A 22,537-nucleotide genomic window follows, 5' to 3' on the forward strand; every position below is an offset into this window, starting at 1 on the left:
GTAGCTTCCACATCTGCCTATAATTCTCTTAACTAGGAGTTCTTTGGAAACTTTATCTACCTGTTCCTTGAACTTGTTGAATTTTGTCTTTTAAGATTCATTATTTGTTCTCTTGCTGTCATTAGCACTTTTCACTCTTAAGTAATTTAGCATTACTTTCTGCAAATTACCCTTTACTTCTCAGTTCTCTTACTGAAATAGAAACAGGGTTTTTTTTGGACATTGAAGCTAATTGTATGTGGCCATTAAAGGCAGTAATATGACTTTATTTTCAGTATACAAGTTTTAACATTTATTTGCAGTGTTCGGCCTTACTAATTAATATGATGTCTGATATCTTAGAAACCTTAAGTGTAATGGTTCTGTGACATGAATGAGAGTGATGCAGTCAAATTCCTTCTGTATGGTTTCAGGGCTTATTTCTGGTAGATGTTAAGGCTTATTTATATGAACACATGTTCTGTTTGTTAAGGACTTTGTCTTTTATATGGAATTCATGTTTTCAGCTTTATCAAAAAGTGCAGGTGGCTAGCTCTGATTGAACAACATAATTTGAAGCTGATTAAATTGAGTAGAAATGTAATGAATAAATGACATTGGAACTTGGCTATTACATTCTGTGCTTGCAATTCCATTCTTGCCAACAAGCTTCTGTTTGAATAAAAATGTCTAGTTAGAATATTCCCAAATTCAAAAAAAGCTGATCTAATCCAGGTGGTAACTCTTGAGTTGGAAAGATGACTTCAGGTTGGTTCTTTTATTTTTTTAAAGCTGTCCTGCTTTATGCTATTGCTGCACAGAAAGCTAAAATGATAATCCCAGATAAAAATAGCTGTTTATGGCAGAGCCTCTGGGATTTGGGATATAAGCCTGTCCTTTTTCTTTGAATAGTCTTTGTAGTCAGCCTGATTTGATGTGGAAAGTGATCAAAGCATGTGAATTAATACTTTCTAGTATTGAAGGTAGCATACCACCTAGGAAGAAAAAGGTCTAAGTGACCTAAATTTGAATGCAGTGGTGGTGGTGCTTTTCAGCACATACGGTTGCATTACATCTACCTTGTAAGACAGAGCCTTCTTTTTTTTTTTTTTTAAGTTCCTCTTTGTCTGCTGTGGTGACAGATATGAATACTCTTCCTGTGTAGTAAGGTCAGTCCTAGGCAATTTATGCTACTAAATGTAGATGTAAAGCAGCCACTGTGTGGTAGACTCATACCGTACTTCTTTGGAGAAATTATTTCGGGAAGTGGTCGATTCTGTCACTTAATAAATTAAAAAGTGCCAATAAGAATTTCTTAAAAATACCACTTTGTTTCAAAGTAGTCTGTTCTTAAAACAAACAAAATAAATTTTTACCTCCCTAGAATTTGTTAGAGAAGTCTACTGAGAGAGAAACTCGCCAAGAATATGCTCTTGCCATGATTCAGTGTAAAGTTTTAAAGCAGCTAGAGAATTTGGATCAGCAGAAATATGATGATGAAGACATAAGTGAAGATATCAAATTTCTACTGGACAAGCTCGGTGAGAGCGTGCAGGACCTTAGGTATGTTTTGCAGTGTGAACTTTAAAAAAATGCAATTATGCAAACATTGGTAAAACTTTTTTTTCTTTTTAAGGATAAATAATATACAGAATTATAATACTTAAATACTAGTTGATAAAGTAGCGCGTAGAGAGATGCTGCTTGTATATAAAAGTTTCCTATTCTAAGTGAGTATTTATAGGCTGAGTAGAAAACTTCACTTTTGGATATGTGATCTTTGTTAAAGGACTTTAGAGGGATCTTACAGAAGTTCCAGTCTAAGCTGAAGACTACCTGATTTGAATACATTCTGCTGTCCAGATTAACTCAAGTTTTTGCTAGTGTTTACCTAGTTCTTACTCTTGTGCATAAATTGAACTGCATGTTGTAGTTCACATCAAAGGTTTAACCGGATGGAAGGCAAGGACTGGGATCCTTGGTTGGGGAAGTTAAAACCTAGAAAACAGGCAAAACAGCCAATTAAATTCCCAGATGCTGTGGTTGCGTGGCTTGGGTTTTTCCTCTTTTGTTTTGGGGTGGATGGAGGGATATGTTTGAAAACAAATTTTTCTCTTGCCTTTCATGCCTTTCCTTATTTTTAAAGTGTTGAACTCTGAGACGGGGAATAGTTCTCATTCTCTTCTGACTTCCAAATGTGTCATAGCAAGTTGTGCTCCAGCTTTGTCTTGCTAGGGACAGGTTTAGGCATGAGGTTCAAACTCTGTTCGTAGAAGCCTAGCCAATATTTCATTTAGGTCTTTTGTGTTGCAGCTCCTTCGATGAGTACAGTTCTGAGCTCAAGTCAGGAAGACTGGAGTGGAGTCCTGTACACAAGTCTGAGAAGTTTTGGCGGGAGAATGCTGTAAGACTAAATGAGAAGAATTATGAACTACTCAAGTAAGTTTTCAAGTCTTGAATCACATAATTCTTTAATATTTTCTGTGTTTAACTGAACCTGTATCTAATGCAGGTTTTACATTTCAACACAAAGTAATGTCTAGAATTAAAGCTCTCTTTAGAATTTATGGTCCTTACTCATGTTTTGTTCAAAAGCAGAATTGTTTATTTGCCTTTACTCGTCAAAATATATTGATGATGATGATGACAGAGGGAATATCTCTAGCTTAACTTGCATGCAAATTTGTGCTGTTGATTCTTTTCATGCTTTCACTTGAAAAAACAGCTGCACTAATTGATCTAATTAAAAATGTTTTTACCATACCTTGGTCTTTGTTTTGCGTTGTTGTTGATCTGAGTAATGAACTCCTGTCTTGAATACTTGGGGGTTGAAAGTTGTGCCATGGAAAATCTGACTTGCTGCATTATGTTGCAATCTGTCTGTTTTGTCTTGGGACTGTGTTTGGTGTACGTAGATGGTTAGATGAAGTGAAGCTGAAGCTCATTTTTCCTTTTGGAGTCAAGGACTTACTGGCTGGCTTCTGAAAGTATGTGCTTGGAAGATGTCTAGGCCTTAATGAACTTGTAGGAGCTCTTAGCTGTTTAACTGCATTGTCATTAACTGATAATACGTTGTGTTCTTTCTGTTCAGTATTTGCTAATAAGTGCCAGATCTAACAGAAATAAGGAGGCTGAGTGGAGCATGTGAGATATTAGAAGGCATGGCAAGAGCAAGCTGATCCTGAGCTTTACGTGCATTTTAGTCTGCCCTGAATCCTCTTCAGAACAAGTCTGATAAATTCCTCCCTGAGCGCGTATTGCTAAATATGTATAATTATAGACTTAAAAATTTTAAATGCTGCCAACTGCAACATGAAGCTGATGTTGAGGCTTAGTATTTGCTGTAGCAATTGCAATTTTTTGCTGTATTCATCTCTCCTGATTCTGGGACTACTAGATAAATTTATTGTGCTTGTGCTGACAGAGAGACAGTGATCTACAATAGTACCTTTAACCCACGCCCCCCAAAAAAACAAACCAAAGAACCCCACAAAAAACCAACACCCCACCCCCCAATGTGGTGGGGAGATTCTTGTACCTCAGAACTTCTTTTGTGTTGTAAGGCATTCGACAGACAATCCTTTCTTTGCTTCAAGCCACATCATTTTATTTTCCGTTATCTGCCAGTTTACTTGTTCTGTAACTCTAATATACTTAAGCTTACTGTTAAACTTACTTTTTTCTGCCTTCCACCATCATTGACTTCTTAAGCAAGTGATGCTGGACTTGTATTTTGTTCAACAATGTAGTATGGATCTTTAGTGTCTTCCGATCAGTGTTATGGTTCAAGTTTCTGCTCCTACTTGTCCAAATTAGGAGTTCTTTTAAAATGAAAAGTGCTTCATCTGTCACTTTCTGGCCTCTAGGGAGGCAGTGGCTGTGGTAATTTAATTTTACCAGAATGTTCTTTTTTTTTTTAATTCCGATTGATTTTTTTAACCTACTTAACTATTTCAAGTTGTTACTAACTTTCTGTGATTAGAACAAGTTTGTCATCTCACTAAGCGCAGGTGAATCTCTAATTTTCCAGTGATCTGTATGTTTAACCTTTTAAACTTAGTGCCTAACCTTCATATCTGTGTCATTTTTGTCCCCCTCCTCATTACTGGCTAGAGAACAGTAGCTGTTTTCCACTAAAACTAATTAAACTAGTTAATTAAAAAATGCAGACAATATTAAGAGTTCAGAAACTGTTTTCTAATTCTTACAGCTCTGTATTTCTGTTCATGCTAACAAAATAACTAATATATGAAATCGGAGTCAATTACAAGGTATAACTTTCATCATCTCAGTCTTTGAGTTAAGACAGAACTGCTTTTTAGACCACAACAGTTAACTGAACAAGTGATGGTTTTGAGATAAAGTTGATCGTCTTGAACTGAGAGAAGTTCACAGTTGCATAGAACAAAGAACTCTGTGTGCTGCCTTGTTCTCAACCGCTAGGATGCCTTTTAATTTTTAAGTGACTCTGTATAACAGTGTTCTGCATAAAATTCTGCCCTTTTTGTCCTTATATCCTGCATTGAGCAAGGCCACTGTTGTGAGGGGAGGAATAGAGTTGGGGAAAGGCTGGTGGATAGCAGGCTTGTCATACCCCCATTGCTGTGTCACGAGCAATGTGGCCTTATCACTTTCTGAATCCATAGTGCAGAATCCCGAGTGCAGGAGCTGGGAACAGCATGCAAGCATGACTGGGGTCTATTGTATAAGAGAAGCAGCAGCATCTGTTGGCCTTGTGTAGGCTTTGTGCTTGTGTCCCACCCCTGTCTCAGTCTATAAATATTTATACGTTTGGTTAGTATGGCTTATCTTGAACTCAAAACTGTTGGTCTTGAAGCCAATGTATTAAAAAAGGAGATATTTTGTACACCTTGCTTATAGGTATTTGTAGATGTGGCTCACTAAACTCACTCTAGTGAATGATTTCAATAATTCTGTTAATTAGGGCAGAATCTCCATTGTTTTAAGTGCAACTGCATATTTGGGAAAAGTTCTATTCTAGCTTTGCTGTTTGGGTGACTTGTAAAGCATTTTTATGGGTACAAGCTTTGTTATTTTAAGTTACCAGTGATTTAAAAAAACAACAAAGAAAACCCAAAACAAAACCCCAAACCTGGAACTTGATTGTTTCAAATCCTTTCCTAGAATCCTGACAAAACTTCTGGAGGTTTCTGATGATCCGCAAGTGCTGGCTGTAGCTGCTCATGATGTGGGAGAATATGTACGACACTATCCCCGTGGGAAACGGTAAGAAAAATACCGATGTTCTTGCTCAGGAGAGTAGCTAGAGTATATGCTTTGCCTGTGGCTTTTTTGCTTATTTGTATTAAAATATGCTACCTAGGGATTGCAGGTTATGCTTAAGTTTAATTCACTGGGGAGGTGAGAAAACGCAACTAGATCAGATGAGAAAATACAAACTAGATCTTTGACTTAATATATTTCAGTGTCTCTTAACAGTGAAGGGAACCGATGTCTAAAGAAGTCTTGAATAAGTTTTTAGACTAAAGCAGAAGACGTGTGCCAGAAGAAATTAGAAGAGCTACCAAGAATTTAATCAACATGTCATTTTTACCCTCTGTTATGACTGTTGGACTTACAGTCTTAGTGGATGGTCTGTTTCAACAGTGATTAAGTCTATTTTGTGACTTAAGACTACCGAGACAAGATTTTTCTCACAAACAATTGCTGTTGTAATTTCAGTGATGTCAGCACAGATTCAGTTATCACTTCTATTTTAGCATGTTTTCTTTCAGCTACACACATACACGTTTCGGTGAAAGTGTTAATGTTTATTGTAAACCTGAATTCCTGTCAAAATATACAGACAGTTATTGCTGTAGTTTCTTGCTTTGTTTTGTTTCAAAAACCTGTGAGCAAAGATGTTTGCTGAATAATTGCATCTCTAAGGTAAAGAGACCACTGAAGCAGAAAGGGACCTTTGATTTTTGCAGGAATCATGCTCATCAGTCACCCAAAGGGACATGTGACTTAATTTTTGTAGCAAAGAAGTGATCTGTTTTTGCATAGGGTTTAATGGGGAAGATGAGAATGGTCTTCTAGGCTTGTTGGGAATTTCATGAACACTTCTTGTGCAGACTGCTGTCTTGACAGTAGTAGGTTCACGGACAACAGATAGAGAACTTCATGCCATGTATGTGCTAGAAAGATTTGTTCACTCTAGAAAGAGTCACAGCCTTTGTAGTCTTGTAAGCAACTTGAACTGAAGGTATTTTTAGATCATTGGTACAAATTAGCTGTTTTCTTGGTCCACTAAGAAAAGTCGGAGGTGTTCAGTTTGTACCACTTGTACTGAGCAGTGCTGTGTATTTGCTAATTAGCTCCTGTGTCCTCCAAAAGATATTTATGATAACTGGTATTCGGAGGGGAGGCAAGATATCCTCCAATAAGGTGAAAACTCATACTGCTGCCTGCAAGTGGCAAACCTGAAGGACTAATACTGGTTGCTCCTGGTTTGAGCTGCCCTTTGTCTGAAACCATTTTAATAGGCATATTCCATAACCTTTAAACAGCTTGCACACATCTACCCAAATGTGGCATAATGCTTGGGCTAGTATGGCCATGCAGTTGCTGGACCAAAGCTATGAAGTTGGAGGAGTGGATAAGCAGGACCTGTATCTCTTTGTCTGTAGCTGGGCAAATGCGGGACCCCAGCTCAGCTTCCAGGCTGTTAAACCTATTCAGAAGTGCGTTAACCTTCAAAAGGAGGTTGATGATGACCATAGTCGGCAAATAAGAAGTGTCCTAGATACTATTCTAACCCACATTCTTATATCAACTTCTCATACTTTATCTGCTTTTGGCTTATGGACTTGGCTTATTTAGCTTTCTGTTCTGATGGGCAAACTAAAATGCCTCAGTCTCTTTTAAAGAATTTCCTTTGTAATCCGGTGTATTCTTACTAAGTATGACTTCAGCAATTTTAGGACTAAAAGCTTAAAATACTTAAGGACTGTGTGTCAGTTCCCACGTAATAGTCCATTTCTTACCATGATGTTTTTTGATATATAATCGTTTACTGCTCCCACGCCTGGTTGGCATTTCACACTCTTATTGCATGACTCACTTTGGGAATGGATGTTATTCATTGGTTTAGAAGAATAAGAGAGTTCAAATGTCTTAAATACTTTTGTTTCCTTTAAGTGTTTGTCCTCAACTCTTAACTGGATCATCCTTCAGCAGAGGCGAATTAGAACCTAAAACTTCTTGAGTTTACCTGCCGCGCACAGCAGAGACCCTGGAGTAACAGTGCTGGCTAACCTTTCTCTTTGTCTGACAAAAGAAGATGTTTGTTAAACTAAATGCTACACTTTTTTGCTTGGCTGTTGTCTAACGTTGTCAGCTTAAATAATTTTAACTTACCTTTAAAATTGCACATTGTGGACCAAGTTCTCAAGGCAATAGCACAGTGGGTTTCTAATGAGGCTCACTGACATGTATTTTCTGGCAATGTAACAGCAGAAATAAAGTACAGCATTGCTGTTTCCAGTCACTGAAAATAAACGCAGGCTAAACATCAGCCTCCAGTACAACTTCCATGTGGCCCAAGGGTTACTGCTATGTGAGATCAACACTTTCACTCACCTGAATACCGTGAACGTGAGTTTTATGTTTTGCATGTACAAGAGATTGACACCTGGAGCCATTCCCATGATTCAGAAACAGCTTAATTGCATTCCCTTTTTCACCTTGGTCTGCTTTTAGATATGTAGTGTGTACTTTATATTAATATTTTCTGCTACAGCAGTCTAAACCGTTCTCATTTGTCTTCCTCTTGTGTTTCCTCTTTCTTCCTTTAAATGGGTCATGTTAAAATCTGACTCTTCAGCATACAAACTTGTTTGAATTGCTACCGTTTTGGCTTAGTGCACTGTTGTTATGGGGAACAGTCCCTGCAGAAGACATACACGTACCATAACTGCTCCATTGGGCTCTATTACTGCTGTAAAGTCAGCAGAAGTTGAGGAGAGGGAAAACAGAACTAAAAGTAGTGTTTTGAGCAGGTTTGGAACTTGAAGGAATGGGATTCACAGTGAACCTTCTTCACATTTGCTTACCTCTTGGTCTAAAACACATAGCTGGGAAGTGATTTGTACCAGAAGGCAGTGGTCTGCAAGAACGGTAATGCTGTTCTTTGACTCTTCATATTCTCAGCCATAATTTCAGTGATGTACTGTCATCTGAAATACTCTGTTTCCATCTGTGATTTTAGGATTTAAACTTTTCATTTTTGTTTCTTGCATGCTTCTAGCATAAGGAAGCTTTTGAGTTTAATGCCTTTTTTTACCTCCTTTCAATTCCTGAAAATTCAGTGTTTAAGTCAGTCATGTAATGAGGAAAAAAATTCCTGTTTGTGTTTCATAGTCTTGTCTTTGTGTGCAGTGGTTTTATATTTAACTCATGATTAAAAATGTGAGGAAGCTTAAGGGAGACACAAAGGTTTTTTTGAATCTGTTACATTGCTAATAACTTCTTGAATTCTTAGCGAGGATTTTCTAGCTTAAAACAATTTCTGAATGCATTCCCGTTGTATGAAACGTCCTTATATGCTTTAATACTATGGAGAAATAATAATCCTTGTGGTATCCAGGATGGTTTTGACTGAGTTATATAAGTGAAATGGGAAATTCTCTTTTTCATCTCCACGCTATGTCTTTATACTGTTCTGCAGTTTGCAAAAACGTGTGTTGTGCATCAGTAATGCATTAATTTGACCATGAAAAGAGCAATAGTAAAAGCAGACAGCTAATGCAAGCTTAGAATGGCAGGATAGTGTCAGGTTGAGTAATGTAAATGATGGCCTTTTCACAGGCTATTGTGTTTAACTACTCAGTGACCTGTGAGAGAACTGATGTAAAAAAACATATGCAAGTCAGTGAGTAATCGGTTTATATATTCCTTGCAAACTCTCCAAACTTTTTGTTATGACAGACCAAAATGCTGCATGTAGAGAGTCATCTGGATAGTGATACTTTTTTTCAGGTTTTAAGTGTGTTGCCTTTCAGGTTTTTTTAAGAAATGATATATTCATGACGTGATACTAAGTTTCATCAGTATTGTCGTGTGGGATTTGGTATAGCTATTAAAAAGCTATGGCTGACTACTATGGTGAATTTTGTAGTGAAAGATGCAGCTCAAACGTACTGTTTTTTCTGGAAATGGTAACTTTGCAGCCAGTTCTGCATCTTGTGCAAGAATAGCTGTGGCTCTAGAACAGTTTGAATGGCAAAAAGCAGTATGAGGAGTACCAAGTGGCTGGTTTCAATAGGTGTTGGTGTGATTACAAGCATTTTTTTCTGGGTTAGGCAGTGCTGGACTGGATTGGGGCTTTATGCTTGCAAAAAATGGAGTGACCTGGTCATCATCAATTTATGGAGGGGAGGGCACTACTTCCTCCTAAATAATAATCAATAGTGCTGTACCCTGCCAACCCTCTCAAGCCAATATTGAGTTCTTTAGCAAGCTGGGTAAAGTAAATAACCCTCTCTGAAAAGGGCTCCTTCCTTGATTGTTGTTTATTTCAAAATTTATGGAAGTAGGTAGTGGGTAGCAAACAGAGGAGTCCAGTACAAACACTTTCTGATGTTGTGAATTCTTAAAAAAAAAAAAAATCAGTAGGTAGTATGAGAAATCTGCATTTGTAACATGTCAACTAAGATGTATATGTTAGGAAATAAATCCTTTTAATAAAATAAATACGATGTGACTTATACTTAACCTCTTAATGCCTTGAACATGAAGTGGTTGGATAGGATAGCTACCTAGAAGCTGAAGTAACATCAAAAAAACTGCTCCTCTCCTCTCTTTCAGAGTGATTGAACAGCTTGGTGGTAAACAGCTGGTAATGAACCACATGCATCATGAAGACCAACAAGTTCGTTATAATGCACTACTGGCTGTGCAGAAGCTGATGGTTCACAACTGGTATGTGAGGATTATTTAACATACTACTAACAGGAAGAAATATTAGTCTGTGGAGAGAGGATTCAAGACAGTAGATTCTTTTAAGGGGGGAATAACATTTGAATGTGGTAAGACTGCAGTTCTTAAATGATAGAGCAATATGATGCCGATGTGTAAGATCTTAGCTAGTTTTTCTGTATATTTTTGTTGCAGTTGAATTGAGTAGCTTGACCTTGCATGACTGAATGTCACATAAGTAGTTCACTTAAGCAGTTCAAATAAGTTAAAATATATTGTTCAATGTTTAATATGAGCTGTAATTCAGGCTTGCAAAGCTACAGTCTTCGAAATGTTAAGGATGTGTGTAGGTTTTTTAGCAAGTTTACTTAATCTCAGCTGAAGGAATTGGTATCTTGACGTAGTTGTAAGAGTTGATGCTTCAAGTACTTAATTGGCAGTTGCTTTGCAAAGCGTATGCCTGACCATTCTTTTGCATTGTTGTTCTTTGCTCTAGTCCTTTTCCCCACTCTACACTGTTATTTTTCTGTTGCCATTTTAAGGGGTGCAAGTGCAATTTTTCTTGAGCTCCTGGAGTAGCAGAAGCTTATGGGCTGGTTGGTTAGATGAAGTTGGAGATAACTCACTGGTATCTCTTTCATCAATTGCTGAGAACACCATTTGAAGTGAGGTTTTTCTTTCATTTTTTGTTGACTAGTTCTTTGACTAGTTCTCTAATAAAGCTCCAAAAACCCTGAAGTCCTGGCATGTTCTGCCACAGAACTTGCTGGTGGGATGCTGCCTTTCCAACAGAGTACAGGACCTTTATAGTGAAGCATCGAAGGGCTGAAGTTCTGAAAAACTTCAGTGTTCATGTAACCACTTCGTATAACTTGCCAAACTAATTAGGTATGCTAAGCATGAAGCATGGAGAGTTAAAAATACTAATTAGATATTCTTAATCTGATCATTAATTATGATTTCACCAAAGCTCATATTTCCAATTTGGCGTTGCCTTAGAGAAAGATAAAATGCAACAGTACATCCGAGTACATTGGAACATAGATGTTGAGATACAAACAACTAATTTAATTTTGAACTTAAACAACCTTTTGTTTCTGAAAAGCTTGGTGCTTGGGAGTATCTATAACTTCTGTCAGTTTTTTTGCTTCTGACACAATGTGATCTGTTTAAAAGGATGAGTAGTGATGATGCTAACAGTGTGAAAGTGGTAGGGGAACAAGGTTTATCAAGCACATTCTGACAGGTTCTTTAAGTCATGTACTTGCTGTAGAAGACAGGCTAGCAAGGCTGACAAAAAGCTCCTGTCACCTCTCCCTACAGTGTATATTCTGTAAAACAAAGCTAGTTTTCCCGCTTTTCTTCTGAAGAATATGGGTTTTAACTCTCATGCGTGTTATAATATTATTTTATCCTGCTTCCTCCCTCTCTCATACTGTGGGAAACTCCTATAGCAGAGAAACACACATTTAAATAACCTACTGTGACAAATGCAGAGTTAACATTCTCCACCTGTAAGGAGTACTTCGGTAAATAACATTGAATTTCTGAGTGTGTGGAGATGGAGCCTAAATGTGTGGTCATGTGCAGCCTAATTTTGGGGCAGTATTGTATATTGTGCTCCACCCTGCTTCTCAGTTTGGTGATATGCTTCTTTTCACACTATGCTGTTCTGATATATTTGAAGCATTCTGAGTATTATAAACCAGCTCTAGCTAAATGGAGATTACAGTGTAGAAGGCTTAGTTACTGAATTTACCTTCTGCAGGGGGGGACAGGTCTTATTTCATGTGTGTTCTGATGTCTTGAAAATCTGGTAATAAAAATATAAAACTGGTCTTTCTCCAGCGCAACGCCTGAACGCCTAACCTATCTTTTTCTCGTTTTCAACTTAAGCATACTAATTTTAAAAATATCATATCTGGTCTTCTAGATTTGTCTTGGTTTTTTTTTTAATGGCATGAACATTTCTGTGCCTGCTTTTCACAGTTTGTGAATGTTTAGACTTGAGACTGAGAGAAAGATTGCAATTACATCTAGTTTTGGATCTTCAAAGGTGTCAATAAAAAGGATCTGTTTAAGTTAGTGCCATTTTTAGATTCATATTGTCATCATTGTAGGGAATAAGTTTAATTTTTATTGGAACAAGGCTCTGGAACATATTGTCCTTGGCTCGTATTTGCCAAAGTAGCGTTCTCCCTGGAATGGACATCGGAGAGCTTGAGCTAAGGAAACGACACATTGTTTGTATGTGGGAAGCTAGATCTGTCTTTGTATAGATCTGGTTTTTGATATGTGTCAAGAGCTCTTCTGTTTCATAGCTTGTGTGGGGAGAAGAGAGAGTCGAGTCCCCTGGCTGCCGTACAGTGCAGTTCAAGTGTCTACTTATTTAAATTTGCTTTGTCATAAGATGGATTACTTGGCAACTTCAAGGTTTTGCATACCTTGCTCTTCAGAGCTGGAGGAACAATAATAATTTTTCCCCTTGCTTCCATTTGTTTTGGAATTCCAGTTATTTCACTAGAAACAATTGTTTTTTTTTCCTTGAACTTAATTGGCATGAAACAACTCTGCCTTACTATCTGTGAAATGTGCATGACAGAGGTAGTCAGGCTCTTCCTAGATCTGGAGGCTAACCGAGAGAAGGATGAGAAAATAAGGGCTTGCTCTGCGAGGTTGAGGCTTGGTGCAAGTGCTGTGCCTGAACCAGCAGAGTAAGGAAGACTTCTGGTACCTGAACCAAGGGACTGTCATGGGGCAGCTGAAGTGGCATTCTGCTTAAAAAGCAGCTGTATCGTTAGACTGCTAATAACTCAACTTGGAGACAATTAACTCCTAAGTAATTCAAATAGTTCATTACAGGCTGCTCAACTGGCATTTCCTTAGGGGTTTTTAAGTCAGGGATAAACTGGGGGGAAGTCAGACTGTCAGGCATTCTGTGTAATGGTGAAACTAGGTTGGCAAAAGCAGTAACTGCTGTCCTCTTTTCAGATGAGGTAAGTTCAGCTGAAATATTCCAGTTACATTTGCATGTTAAATGATCATGCACTTGAAGCAGAGAGTGAAGGTAGCTTTTTAGCATCACTTAATGTCTTTAAATGGTAATTTATCCTGTGTTTTAATCTCACTTGAACTAACCGTATTAGTCGCGGCACCCCATGGTAAAAACAGTTATTGGCAGATGGGGTAGTTCGGCATGGCAATGATGATTCAGATTTTTTTGTGTGTCCTGTTTAATTTGTGCTTTAACTATGTATGAGAAACATCATCTCCTTATTCCGTGTTGTTGCTGGTGTTCAGAGGCAATACCCAACTTGACCATTTTAGTATTAGGAACTGGGTTTGGGAAACCTAATGCTGGTTGGAGCAATATTTTTAATGATGCAGACTTTAAAAGAATCAAATCATTAAGTTCTAAACTGGCAGCACTTACATGTTGTCGTGGTTTAAACCCCAGCCAGCAGCTAAGCACCATGCAGCTGCTCACTCGCTCCCCCAGCCCAGTGGGACCGGGGAGAGAATCGGAAGGGTAAAAGGGAGAAAACTTGTGGGTTGAGGATAAAGACAGTTGAATAATCGAAGTAAAATAAAATAGAACAGTTAAATAGGTAAAGCAAAAACTGCACAAGCAAACAAAGCAAAACAAGGAATTCATTCACTACTTCCCATCGTCAGGCAGATGTTCGGCCATCTCCAGGAAAGCAGGCCTCCATCACGCGTAATGGTTACTTGGGAAGACAAATGCCATCACGCTGAACGTCCCCCCCCTTTCTTCTTCTTCCCCCAGCTTATATACTGAGCATGACGTCATATGGTATGGAATAGCTCTTTGGCCAGTTTGGGTCAGTCCCCCTGGCTGTGCTCCCTTTCAGCATGGGAAGCTGAAAAGTCCTTGACTAGTGTAAACACTACTTAGCAACTATTTAGCAACAGCTTAGCACTACTTAGCACCAACTAAAACATCAGTGTGTTATCAACATTAGTCTTGTCCTAAACCCAAAACACAGTGCTATACCAGCTACTAAGAAGAAAATTAACTCTATCCCAGCTGAAACCATGACAGTATATTGCTCTCTACAACTACCTGAAAGGAGGTTGTAGTGAGGTGGTGGTCAGGCTCTTCTCCCAAGTAACAAGCGACAGGATTAGAGGAAATGGCCTCAAGTTGCACCAGGGGAAGTTTAGATTGGATATTAGGAAAAACTACTTCCCTGAAAGGGTAGTCAGGCACTGGAACAGGCTGCCCAGGGAAGTGGTTGAGTCCCCGTCGCTGGAGGTATTTAAAAGACGGGTAGACGTGGTGCTTAGGGACATGGTTTAGTGGTGGACTTGGCAGTGTTAGGTTAACGATTGGACTTCATGATCTTAAAGGTCTTTTCCAATCTAAATGATTCTATGATACATCACTTTAAAGAAACCCAGTATGTTAATCTTTACAGATGAAGCACATACATTTCATGTGCTTCATGGCACAACATTTTACTTCAGGTATGGGATGTGGTGACTCAAAGCACCTACAGTTAGAAGCCCAAGTTCCTTCTCTGAATAATGAAGAGAAGTAGGTTGTTTTTCAGGGCAGTGCAGAGCAGCTTCAGTGACTGAAGTTGAGCAGTGGGAATAATCTTCTGTCTTAAGATTTGTGAACCTGTAGTCTCCTGGCTTCATTCTAAAGGGGTTAATTCCAACCTTGTGTTACTTCACTAAAATAAGAGCTAGATGAAGAGCTAGATGAATTCTAGATGTTCTGCATTTAATGTATAATTTATTTATGACCTTACTGGTCATCTGGAACATAGTGCATTAGTTTCCACCACTTGCTTGTCTTCTAGCTGGGTTAGGCCCAGGGAAGTTGGCTCATGACTCGTGTAGTAAGTGCAGCATATTACTTTTTTTTCTTGCTCTATCAGCAGCAGTGCTGTTGGGAGTTGGGGACCAGAGGTCAGAAATAAGAAAGAATTATTACAACATCCAGTCTAGGTGAGCTGTGGAGATGGATCATGTGTGCTCTTTGTTCATGCACATGTAAAGTGAAATGCAGTGGTTTAACCTCTATAGGTCAAAAGTTCTTCAGTATTCATAGAAGTGCTACTGAAACCATGGTGAATCTGACTGCAAACTCATTTATTTTTCCTTTGGCTGAGTCAGGGTAATGGCAGAACTTGTAGCATCTTTCGGCATTTGCTCCCATTGACTAAACTATTGGACTGTGTTGTCCCACCTTGCTGCTTATGAGTAGTGAGCTGCTGTTAGTGAGGGATTGCATCTCTTATCTCTGTGTTTCAGGTATGATGCCTCATCTCCCCAGGGTCCTTCCAGCTGTGCAGGCTCTGAGCTCTGAACCTACTTTAAATGGGCAGACTTTTAGAATAAACTGCTATTCAATGAATTGATATGAATATGGAGACTAGGAGTATGTTGGAGGATGCTAAACAATGGGAGTTAGGATGCATCATTGATGCATGATCATGTATGGTATTGGAACTAAAATTAATAAATGGCATACTGAATGAAGCAACAAATTCAGATAAGCTTTGAATATGGAACAGATTCATATATGATTTTCAGAGTGCACATCCCAGACAAAATTACATGCTTTCCATCTTTTAAAATGACTAGTTATGCAGAGAGACATTAAAAAAATCTGAAACTGCCTACAATTTGCATTATGCTGTATTTAGAAGCTGCTGTTCTATAGAGTTGGCATGGAATTTTCAGCATTTGTCACTATTCTTCTTTGGTGTAAACTTTGTTCTCCAAAGCCCATGTGTCTCCTAAGATAGCTTCTGTACCTTGCTTACTTTTGGTGGTGGTAAGTGCAAGGTGTAATGATAGTTAACTGGCAGCCATGAAGTTTGTCCCCCCCGCCCCCCCACTTTATTTTTTTTTTTTTTTTCCCCATCCCAACACTCAGGCATGTAATGCTTAATCTGGGAAACAATGCCTACATGATAATGCAATCCACTGTATTTATTTATCCTGTTTCTTAGCCTTCATCATCAATACAATTCCTTTTTAGTAATTAACAGAAGTTAACTAACTGAAAAGTTTGAGAAGATAGATTGTGTCCCTGATAAAAATTAGGGTTTTTTTTAAGAGGACAGTTCCTAGCTAGAATGAGACAAGTTAGGCAAAAATCCAATTAGTTATAGACACACTTGATATCTAGTATGAGTGCTCCATCTTTTTATTTGAACATAAATATGTATTCTTGCAAAGCTTCATTCCATACAGGTAGGGACTGTGGTTTGTATTGTGCATATGCTCTCTGGGATTTCACACTATGATCAAGTTTTCTGGCATGAGATCTGCACTGTTAGTAAAACACACTAATATTTCTAGAACTTCTGTTAATGTGGAGCAAATATTTTGTAAATATTGAACATCCTGCTCGGTTTGCATTTTCTTTTTTTCAAAGAAATTGTTCATTTTCATGTGCTATGCTGAAAAAGCATGTCACCAAAGAAGTAATTTTGATAGTTTCACTTCTGATTAGTGTTACTTTAAAGATTTGATTTCCTGATAGGTCATGTTTAACTGAATTTTCCTATGTCGGTCATTCTGAAATGTTCTGTGCAAACTTAAAGCTCTTAAGCGTTGAAAGCATTTTGCTTACTGTTCGTTATGGCAACTAAATCTTCTGATTAAGTATAAAACCACTTTCAAACCAAGTTGCATGGTTTAGTCAAGTTCATTCTTTTTAATTCACAGAATGGCTCTGTGTTAGCTCATAGTGCATTTTATAAGTGAAAAATGACTTACACCTTGTCTCCGTAATAGAAAGGCATATATTGAATTGAATTTCATAAGTTTTTCTTTTAAAATCTAATAAAATGCTTGAGTAATAGCCTTGTAATAGGAGCTCATTGATCTGCTCTTTCTTTATAGCTTGTATGTAAAGCTGTAAACTGGTAGTCTAGAATTACTCTTCCAAAAAATGGACAAATCCTCTCTGAAGGGTAACTGCTGAGTGAAAAGGAGGTTCTTGCAGTGTCTCAGTCTGAAGACACACATTAATTTTGCATTTCACATCATAAGGAGGGCTATAAACTATGCTATGAATAATGTTTTCAGTAATCTGGAGATATTAATAAACAATCTACAGATTATTATTGCATTCAGCTGAAGACAGGCTCCATTTGAAAAAACAAACAAACAAAAAACAACCAAAAAACTTTCACATAATATTTATAATCCCTCTGCTCAACCATTTAGGCTGTTTAGTTTTAGTGTGTGCAACAGGATGCTGAATGTCTCTTTACTGTGAATTATTAAGGTGAAAAAATGTCCTAGGTGCTGATAATCTTAACAGTTTGCTTTTGTTCTACCTGTTTGCATTAAGTGGAATCTGTTAGACTAAATATTGAGGATTGCAGAGATTTTTGCAGTATTTCCTCTCTCTTGACGTCCAAGGCCACATGTATAGGTAAAGGAGATACATGATGAAAATCACCGTGGTTCCACTGAAAATAAGTTAATTTATAAAAACTTCAGTTTGATGATGTGGTGGAGGCCCAAACTGTTTGGTCGAAGTAGCTTTGATTCTGTTGTGTACATTTGTTTCTTCTTTGTTTTTGTTGTTTGTTTGTGCTGGCTTACCAATGCAGACCATAAGTAGTGCTGAAGGTATAAGAGACAAATATTTTATAATCTTTAACACCTCTGTTTTTTTTTTTTTTCTTCTTGAAATACTTCGTATTGCATTAATCTACTGAGTCAAGGAGGAAAATTGTATTCAGCAAACAAGTGACAGAAGAGGACTGCAGTTTTCCTGTGTGGTAGCACTCCAGTTTAGGCAGTGTTCCCAGCCCAGCTCTCTAGGAAGATGTCTCTTTGGTTTTTAGTTTACTACTTTCATAGCTGTACTATTTCTATTTACTTCTCTGAAAAGCAGTGCATGTAATGTATAAAATATATATTGTATATTTAAAAAAAAATACATCTAGTATATATTTGATATTTAAAATAATATATAAAAATATGCAGTGGTATAATTTCTGATCCAGCAGTATGACATGTTAATATTATATTTCAGGAACCAAATATTAATATAGCTCCAGGTTTGATTTGAGCCTGGTTTCTTTATTTTCTTTACTGAATTCCATGGCTGTGGCTCCATGCCAAGGCAAACGCATCTGTGATGGCCCCTCTCCAGCTCCACCTGCCTTTCTCCCGGCCATTACTGGTGTTAATGTGACACCGCAGTAACCAGGTTCAAGGGAGCTTATTAGCAGAAAACAATTCACTTGAGAGTTAGATGAACAAAAAAACCTGTCTCACCAGAATGCTGGAATGAGTGCCCCATGAGAAAAAGGCGGGCATACACAGCTGGAATGGGTTCAAGGGTGGCTGTGCCACTTTGTCCCCCACTGGATTAGATGGGGACTTGAGAGATGGCTGCAACCTTGTCCTGGTGTTGCCACTTCATGTCTACTGCTCAGAAGGTTCCAGGGATTGTCACATCTGTGGAGCTGTTTTTGCAGCAGTGAAACACTTAGCAAGACCAATGCTTTCAAGGGACAATTTAGCCTGCTTAGAGCTGGGAGTACATCAATTGTGTAACTTGAATACCTATTTGTGAAGCCACGATAAATGGCTAAAACTGGTCTGTCTCTCTCAACAAATCCAGGTTATTAGACCCGTAGTAGAAATGCAACGTAAAGATGGCAAATCTGTTCTGTTCAAACTATTCCATCTGCTTCCTGTCCTTTGAACTTGTTTAACTATTTGTTGTATCTTTACGATTTTTTGTGACAGTGTATGTTGGCAATGTCTTTTGAGTTGCTTGAGTTGTATGGCAGACTTTTTATTGTAGCTTTATTACACTTCTGTACTCTTTCATAAGGGGAAGAATTTCTTTAGAACTAGCTTTTCATTTTCAAAAGCATGGGGCTCACGGTTTATGATTAGATAGAGAAAAATAAAATCAATATTTTTATATCTTTCTTTGTCAAAGGGAAGCATTCTACCTCTTAAGAACCTCAGTCTGCTAAAACAAGCTAGAAATTACCGATGTTCGAGACTGTCAAATATTTTTTGGATAACATAGTTCTTTAATAAATTGGATATAAGCAAGATCTAAGATGAATGTTGTTAGAAAAGAGAGAATACAAAAATGTCATCCTTCCTTTCTTCTGTGCTTCATCTACTTTTTTTCCCTTGTCTGCCAAAAAGCAGAATTTTTCAGTTTTCCTTAAAGGACAGGTAAATCTAACTGCACTGGAATTTGGAGTATAACAGTAAGCATAGTAGTTCTTAAACTGCAAGGCTTGTTCCTTTTAGCACATGACCTCTGGAAATCTATTGTACGTGCCTTAAAACTTCTCGTCTATCATAGATTGTTGTTGACAATGGTCCGTTGCTCAATCTGAAAATCAGTATAAAATTTTCAAGTAGGGTCTTGTGCTGGTTTGCAATTACCTCCTTATTCCAGACTTGCTGAATTTTCTGGCTTGTGTGTTGGATCAGTTCCTTGTGCCTTTACCTAAATGACCTTTAAGCATTTGTTGCAATTACAATAACACTTAAGTATATATTAGCTTGAGGGTGTCAGTGTCTCTCATATGCCAACAAACCCAATTAAATTAAACTGAATGAAGCAACAAATTGGCATAAGGATTTGAGACGCAACAAATTCATGTATTCACCTCTAAGTTTCCTTTTGTTGGAAAAAGCACTTTGGATACCTCAGAAAACATGTGTTTAAAGATTAGGCCTGTAAAAGAGGGAATTGCTAGGGTGGAAGGAATCCCAGTTATTCTAATATGAATGAAAAGATTAATTTGCAAATGGAAATGACTTATGTCTCACCATCAGACCTCTGAATGACCAAGGAAGTGAGAGAATGGGGCATTGCAGGTTTCATCAATCTGAGCTTTAGTTGAGAAATGGATGACTTTAGAGGGTAACTACAAAGGGATGTACCACACTTGCATGTTTTGATGATATTCTGCAGTGCAGAGATAATATTTTGTGCTCTTCTAAATTTATACTGAATCAGTTGTTTCTCATTTGAATGCAGTTAACTGTAAATGGAAGCTCATCTGGACCAGCTTCGTCTGCTTTGTAATAAGGATGGCTTTATGTAGAAGGGAGTCAGAAGGGGGCTAAAACTGACCTTTATAAAGGCCTTTCTATTCCAGTGGAAGGAAAACAGTCAAAGTGGAACTTTTTGTTCCAAAGAGCTGAACTTGCAAATTTGAACTTCCAAGGTACTTTACATCTTGATTATTAATGCTGGAGGACGAATTGCCTGCTTGTTCTGTGTTGCATGGTTTTCTAGTGCTGAATCCAAGTTAGTGCTACTAGGAACTGTTGCAAGGTACCTTAAAAACATCCACGGAGTTCACTTCTACAATCCCAGCATGGGGAGTGTACCAAAATGGTGTGCTGAATTGTTAGTCTGTGTGGGAGAGCACAGACTTTTCCAGGTGCTTATTGACTTGAGGGAGCATCATTAAGCAGATGGTAACTTTTCTTCCCTTTCTGGAAAGCAGTTAAGGAATAAAGCATTATATATATCCAGTTGGCGGCCGGTCACGAGTGGTGTTCCTCAGGGCTCAGTACTGGGGCCGGTCCTGTTCAACATCTTCATTGATGATCTGGATGAGGGGATCGAGTGCACCCTCAGTAAGTTTGCAGACGACACCAAGTTGGGTGGAAGTGTCGATCTGCTGGAGGGTAGGAAGGCCCTGCAGAGGTACCTGGACAGGCTGGACTGATGGTCTGGGGCCAACGTCATGAGATTCAACAAGGCTAAGTGCTGGGTCCTGCACTTGGGTCACAACAACCCCGTGGAATGCTACAGGCTTGGGGAGGAGTGGCTGGAGAGCTGCCTGGCGGTAAAGGACCTGGGGGTGTTGGTTGACAGCCGCCTGAACATGAGCCAGCAGTGTGCTCAGGTGGCCAAGAGGGCCAATGGCATCCTGGCCTTTATCAAGAATAGTGTGGCCAGCAGGACCAGGGAGGTGATAGTGCCCCTGTACTTGGCACTGGTGAGGCCGCACCTCAAGTACTGTGTTCAGTTTTGGGTCCCTCCCTACAAGAAGGACATTGAGGTGCTGGAGCGTGTCCAGAGGAGAGCAACGAAGTTGGTGAAGGGTCTAGAGCACAAGTCTTATGAGGAGCGGCTGAGGGAGCTGGGGTTGTTTAGCCTGGAGAAGAGGAGGCTGAGGGGAGACCTTATTGCTCTCTGCAACTACCTGAAAGGAGGTTGTAGCAAGGTGGGGGTCCGTCTCTTCTCCCTAGTAACGAGTGATAGGACGAGAGGAAACGGCCTCAAGCTGCGCCAGGGGAGGTTTAGGTTAGATATTAGGAAAAACTTCTTCACCGAAAGGGCAGTCAGGCACTGGACCAGGCTGCCCAGGGAAGTGGTTGAGTCTCCATCCCTGGAGGTATTTAAAGAACGGATAGATGTGGTGCTTGAGGACATGGTATAGTGATGGACTTGGCAGTGTTAGGTTAACGGTTGGACTCGATGATCTTAAGGGTCTTTTCCAACCTTAAAGATTCTATGATTTTATGATATAAATATGCTTAATATTACTGGACTACTGGTACATAGAATTTAATTTCCCTTCATCCCCTTAAATGATTTAAAAGAAGAATGAGCCTTATGTAATGGCTGGACAGCTGGTGTATTTGTATTGAGAAAATGTTTATTACTTCTGACTGGCTTTTGAATTATTATATACAATAATGCAATGCCTACACAAGGTAAAAGGCAGCTTTCTAGTGGAAGGAATGGGTGACTGAATTTGTTGTTGGCCAGGACGGTATTTTGCTCTTTTTTCACAACTTCGTACTTGAATTTTGTACATCTTGTAGAACGCATATTGAGCGACACCCTGCAGATCTGCTTGGCCTGGTTAAAAGGGAAAAACGATGTTGCTTGTAAGACTGCATATTGAAAGACAATGGGTATGTAAGCCCCCAAAGGTCAGCTGTGTGAAATGTTAGCAGGTTATGTTTTGTCTTAGTCGATAATATGAGCTGATCAGGCATGCATCAATCTGTGCCAGTAGCGGCCACACTCGTATGTTGTATACTTTTGCTTCTGAGTTTAACTGTCTTAGAAATTTGATGTGCTTGCAAAAGACCAACCATGATGCCTTTGTTATAGTAAATGTGGTCTTTTTCTGTGGTTATGAAGGAAGGACTAACAAAATAAGTTTAAAATAGGGAGAAGTGGCCCAATTCATGGGTTTATAGCTTGTAATTTTAAAAATCAAGTCTCATTACTTTCCATTGTAGCCTGCATCTCTAATCTGTCAGATGCTATTTTGAATATTTTGTGAAGTGACTTGTTATCTTGGTGACAAGATCTATTCTTCTTTCATCGTACATGCTCTTATAGTGCAATGTGTTGAATGCTTGCATTCTTAAAGGTAATTTTAATTTTGTAGGGTAAACAGTAATTCTAAAATCCCAGTTTTTCTCTTGAGATTTAACTAAGTATGAGTGCAAGATACATAAAAAAAATCTTGGACACTTGATTTGTAATAGCATAGTGCTGGAGACCTATGTTCAATTTATGTGTGAGACTGAAGCTTACAGTGCTACTTAGCCTCCTGGTGTGATGAAATACAAATATGTAGAAAATACACTTGAATCTTTTTGT

The 22,537-nt window shown here is 38.5% G+C and overlaps 1 protein-coding gene across 3 annotated transcripts in view; it reads left to right on the forward strand.

The window, feature by feature from the left end:
• The window catches only part of ATP6V1H (ATPase H+ transporting V1 subunit H), a 52,631-nt gene that overhangs the window by 26,806 nt on the left and 3,288 nt on the right, over positions 1-22,537 (forward strand). For 2 of the 3 annotated variants that reach the window (XM_087753343.1, XM_087753359.1), the window contains 4 exons: positions 1,364-1,542; positions 2,293-2,418; positions 5,125-5,226; positions 9,811-9,924. In XM_087753343.1, the coding sequence (XP_087609469.1) occupies positions 1,364-1,542; positions 2,293-2,418; positions 5,125-5,226; positions 9,811-9,924 (521 nt within the window). Of the gene's footprint in view, positions 1-1,363; positions 1,543-2,292; positions 2,419-5,124; positions 5,227-7,143; positions 7,275-9,810; positions 9,925-22,537 lie in introns of those variants that run through there. The other variant, XM_087753351.1, reaches the window with a different exon arrangement.

This window comes from Nipponia nippon, unplaced genomic scaffold (assembly GCF_047370975.1).
Source record: "Nipponia nippon isolate SJK-2023a ecotype South Korea unplaced genomic scaffold, ASM4737097v1 scaffold_1, whole genome shotgun sequence".
In the NCBI taxonomy this organism is placed as follows: domain Eukaryota; kingdom Metazoa; phylum Chordata; class Aves; order Pelecaniformes; family Threskiornithidae; genus Nipponia; species Nipponia nippon.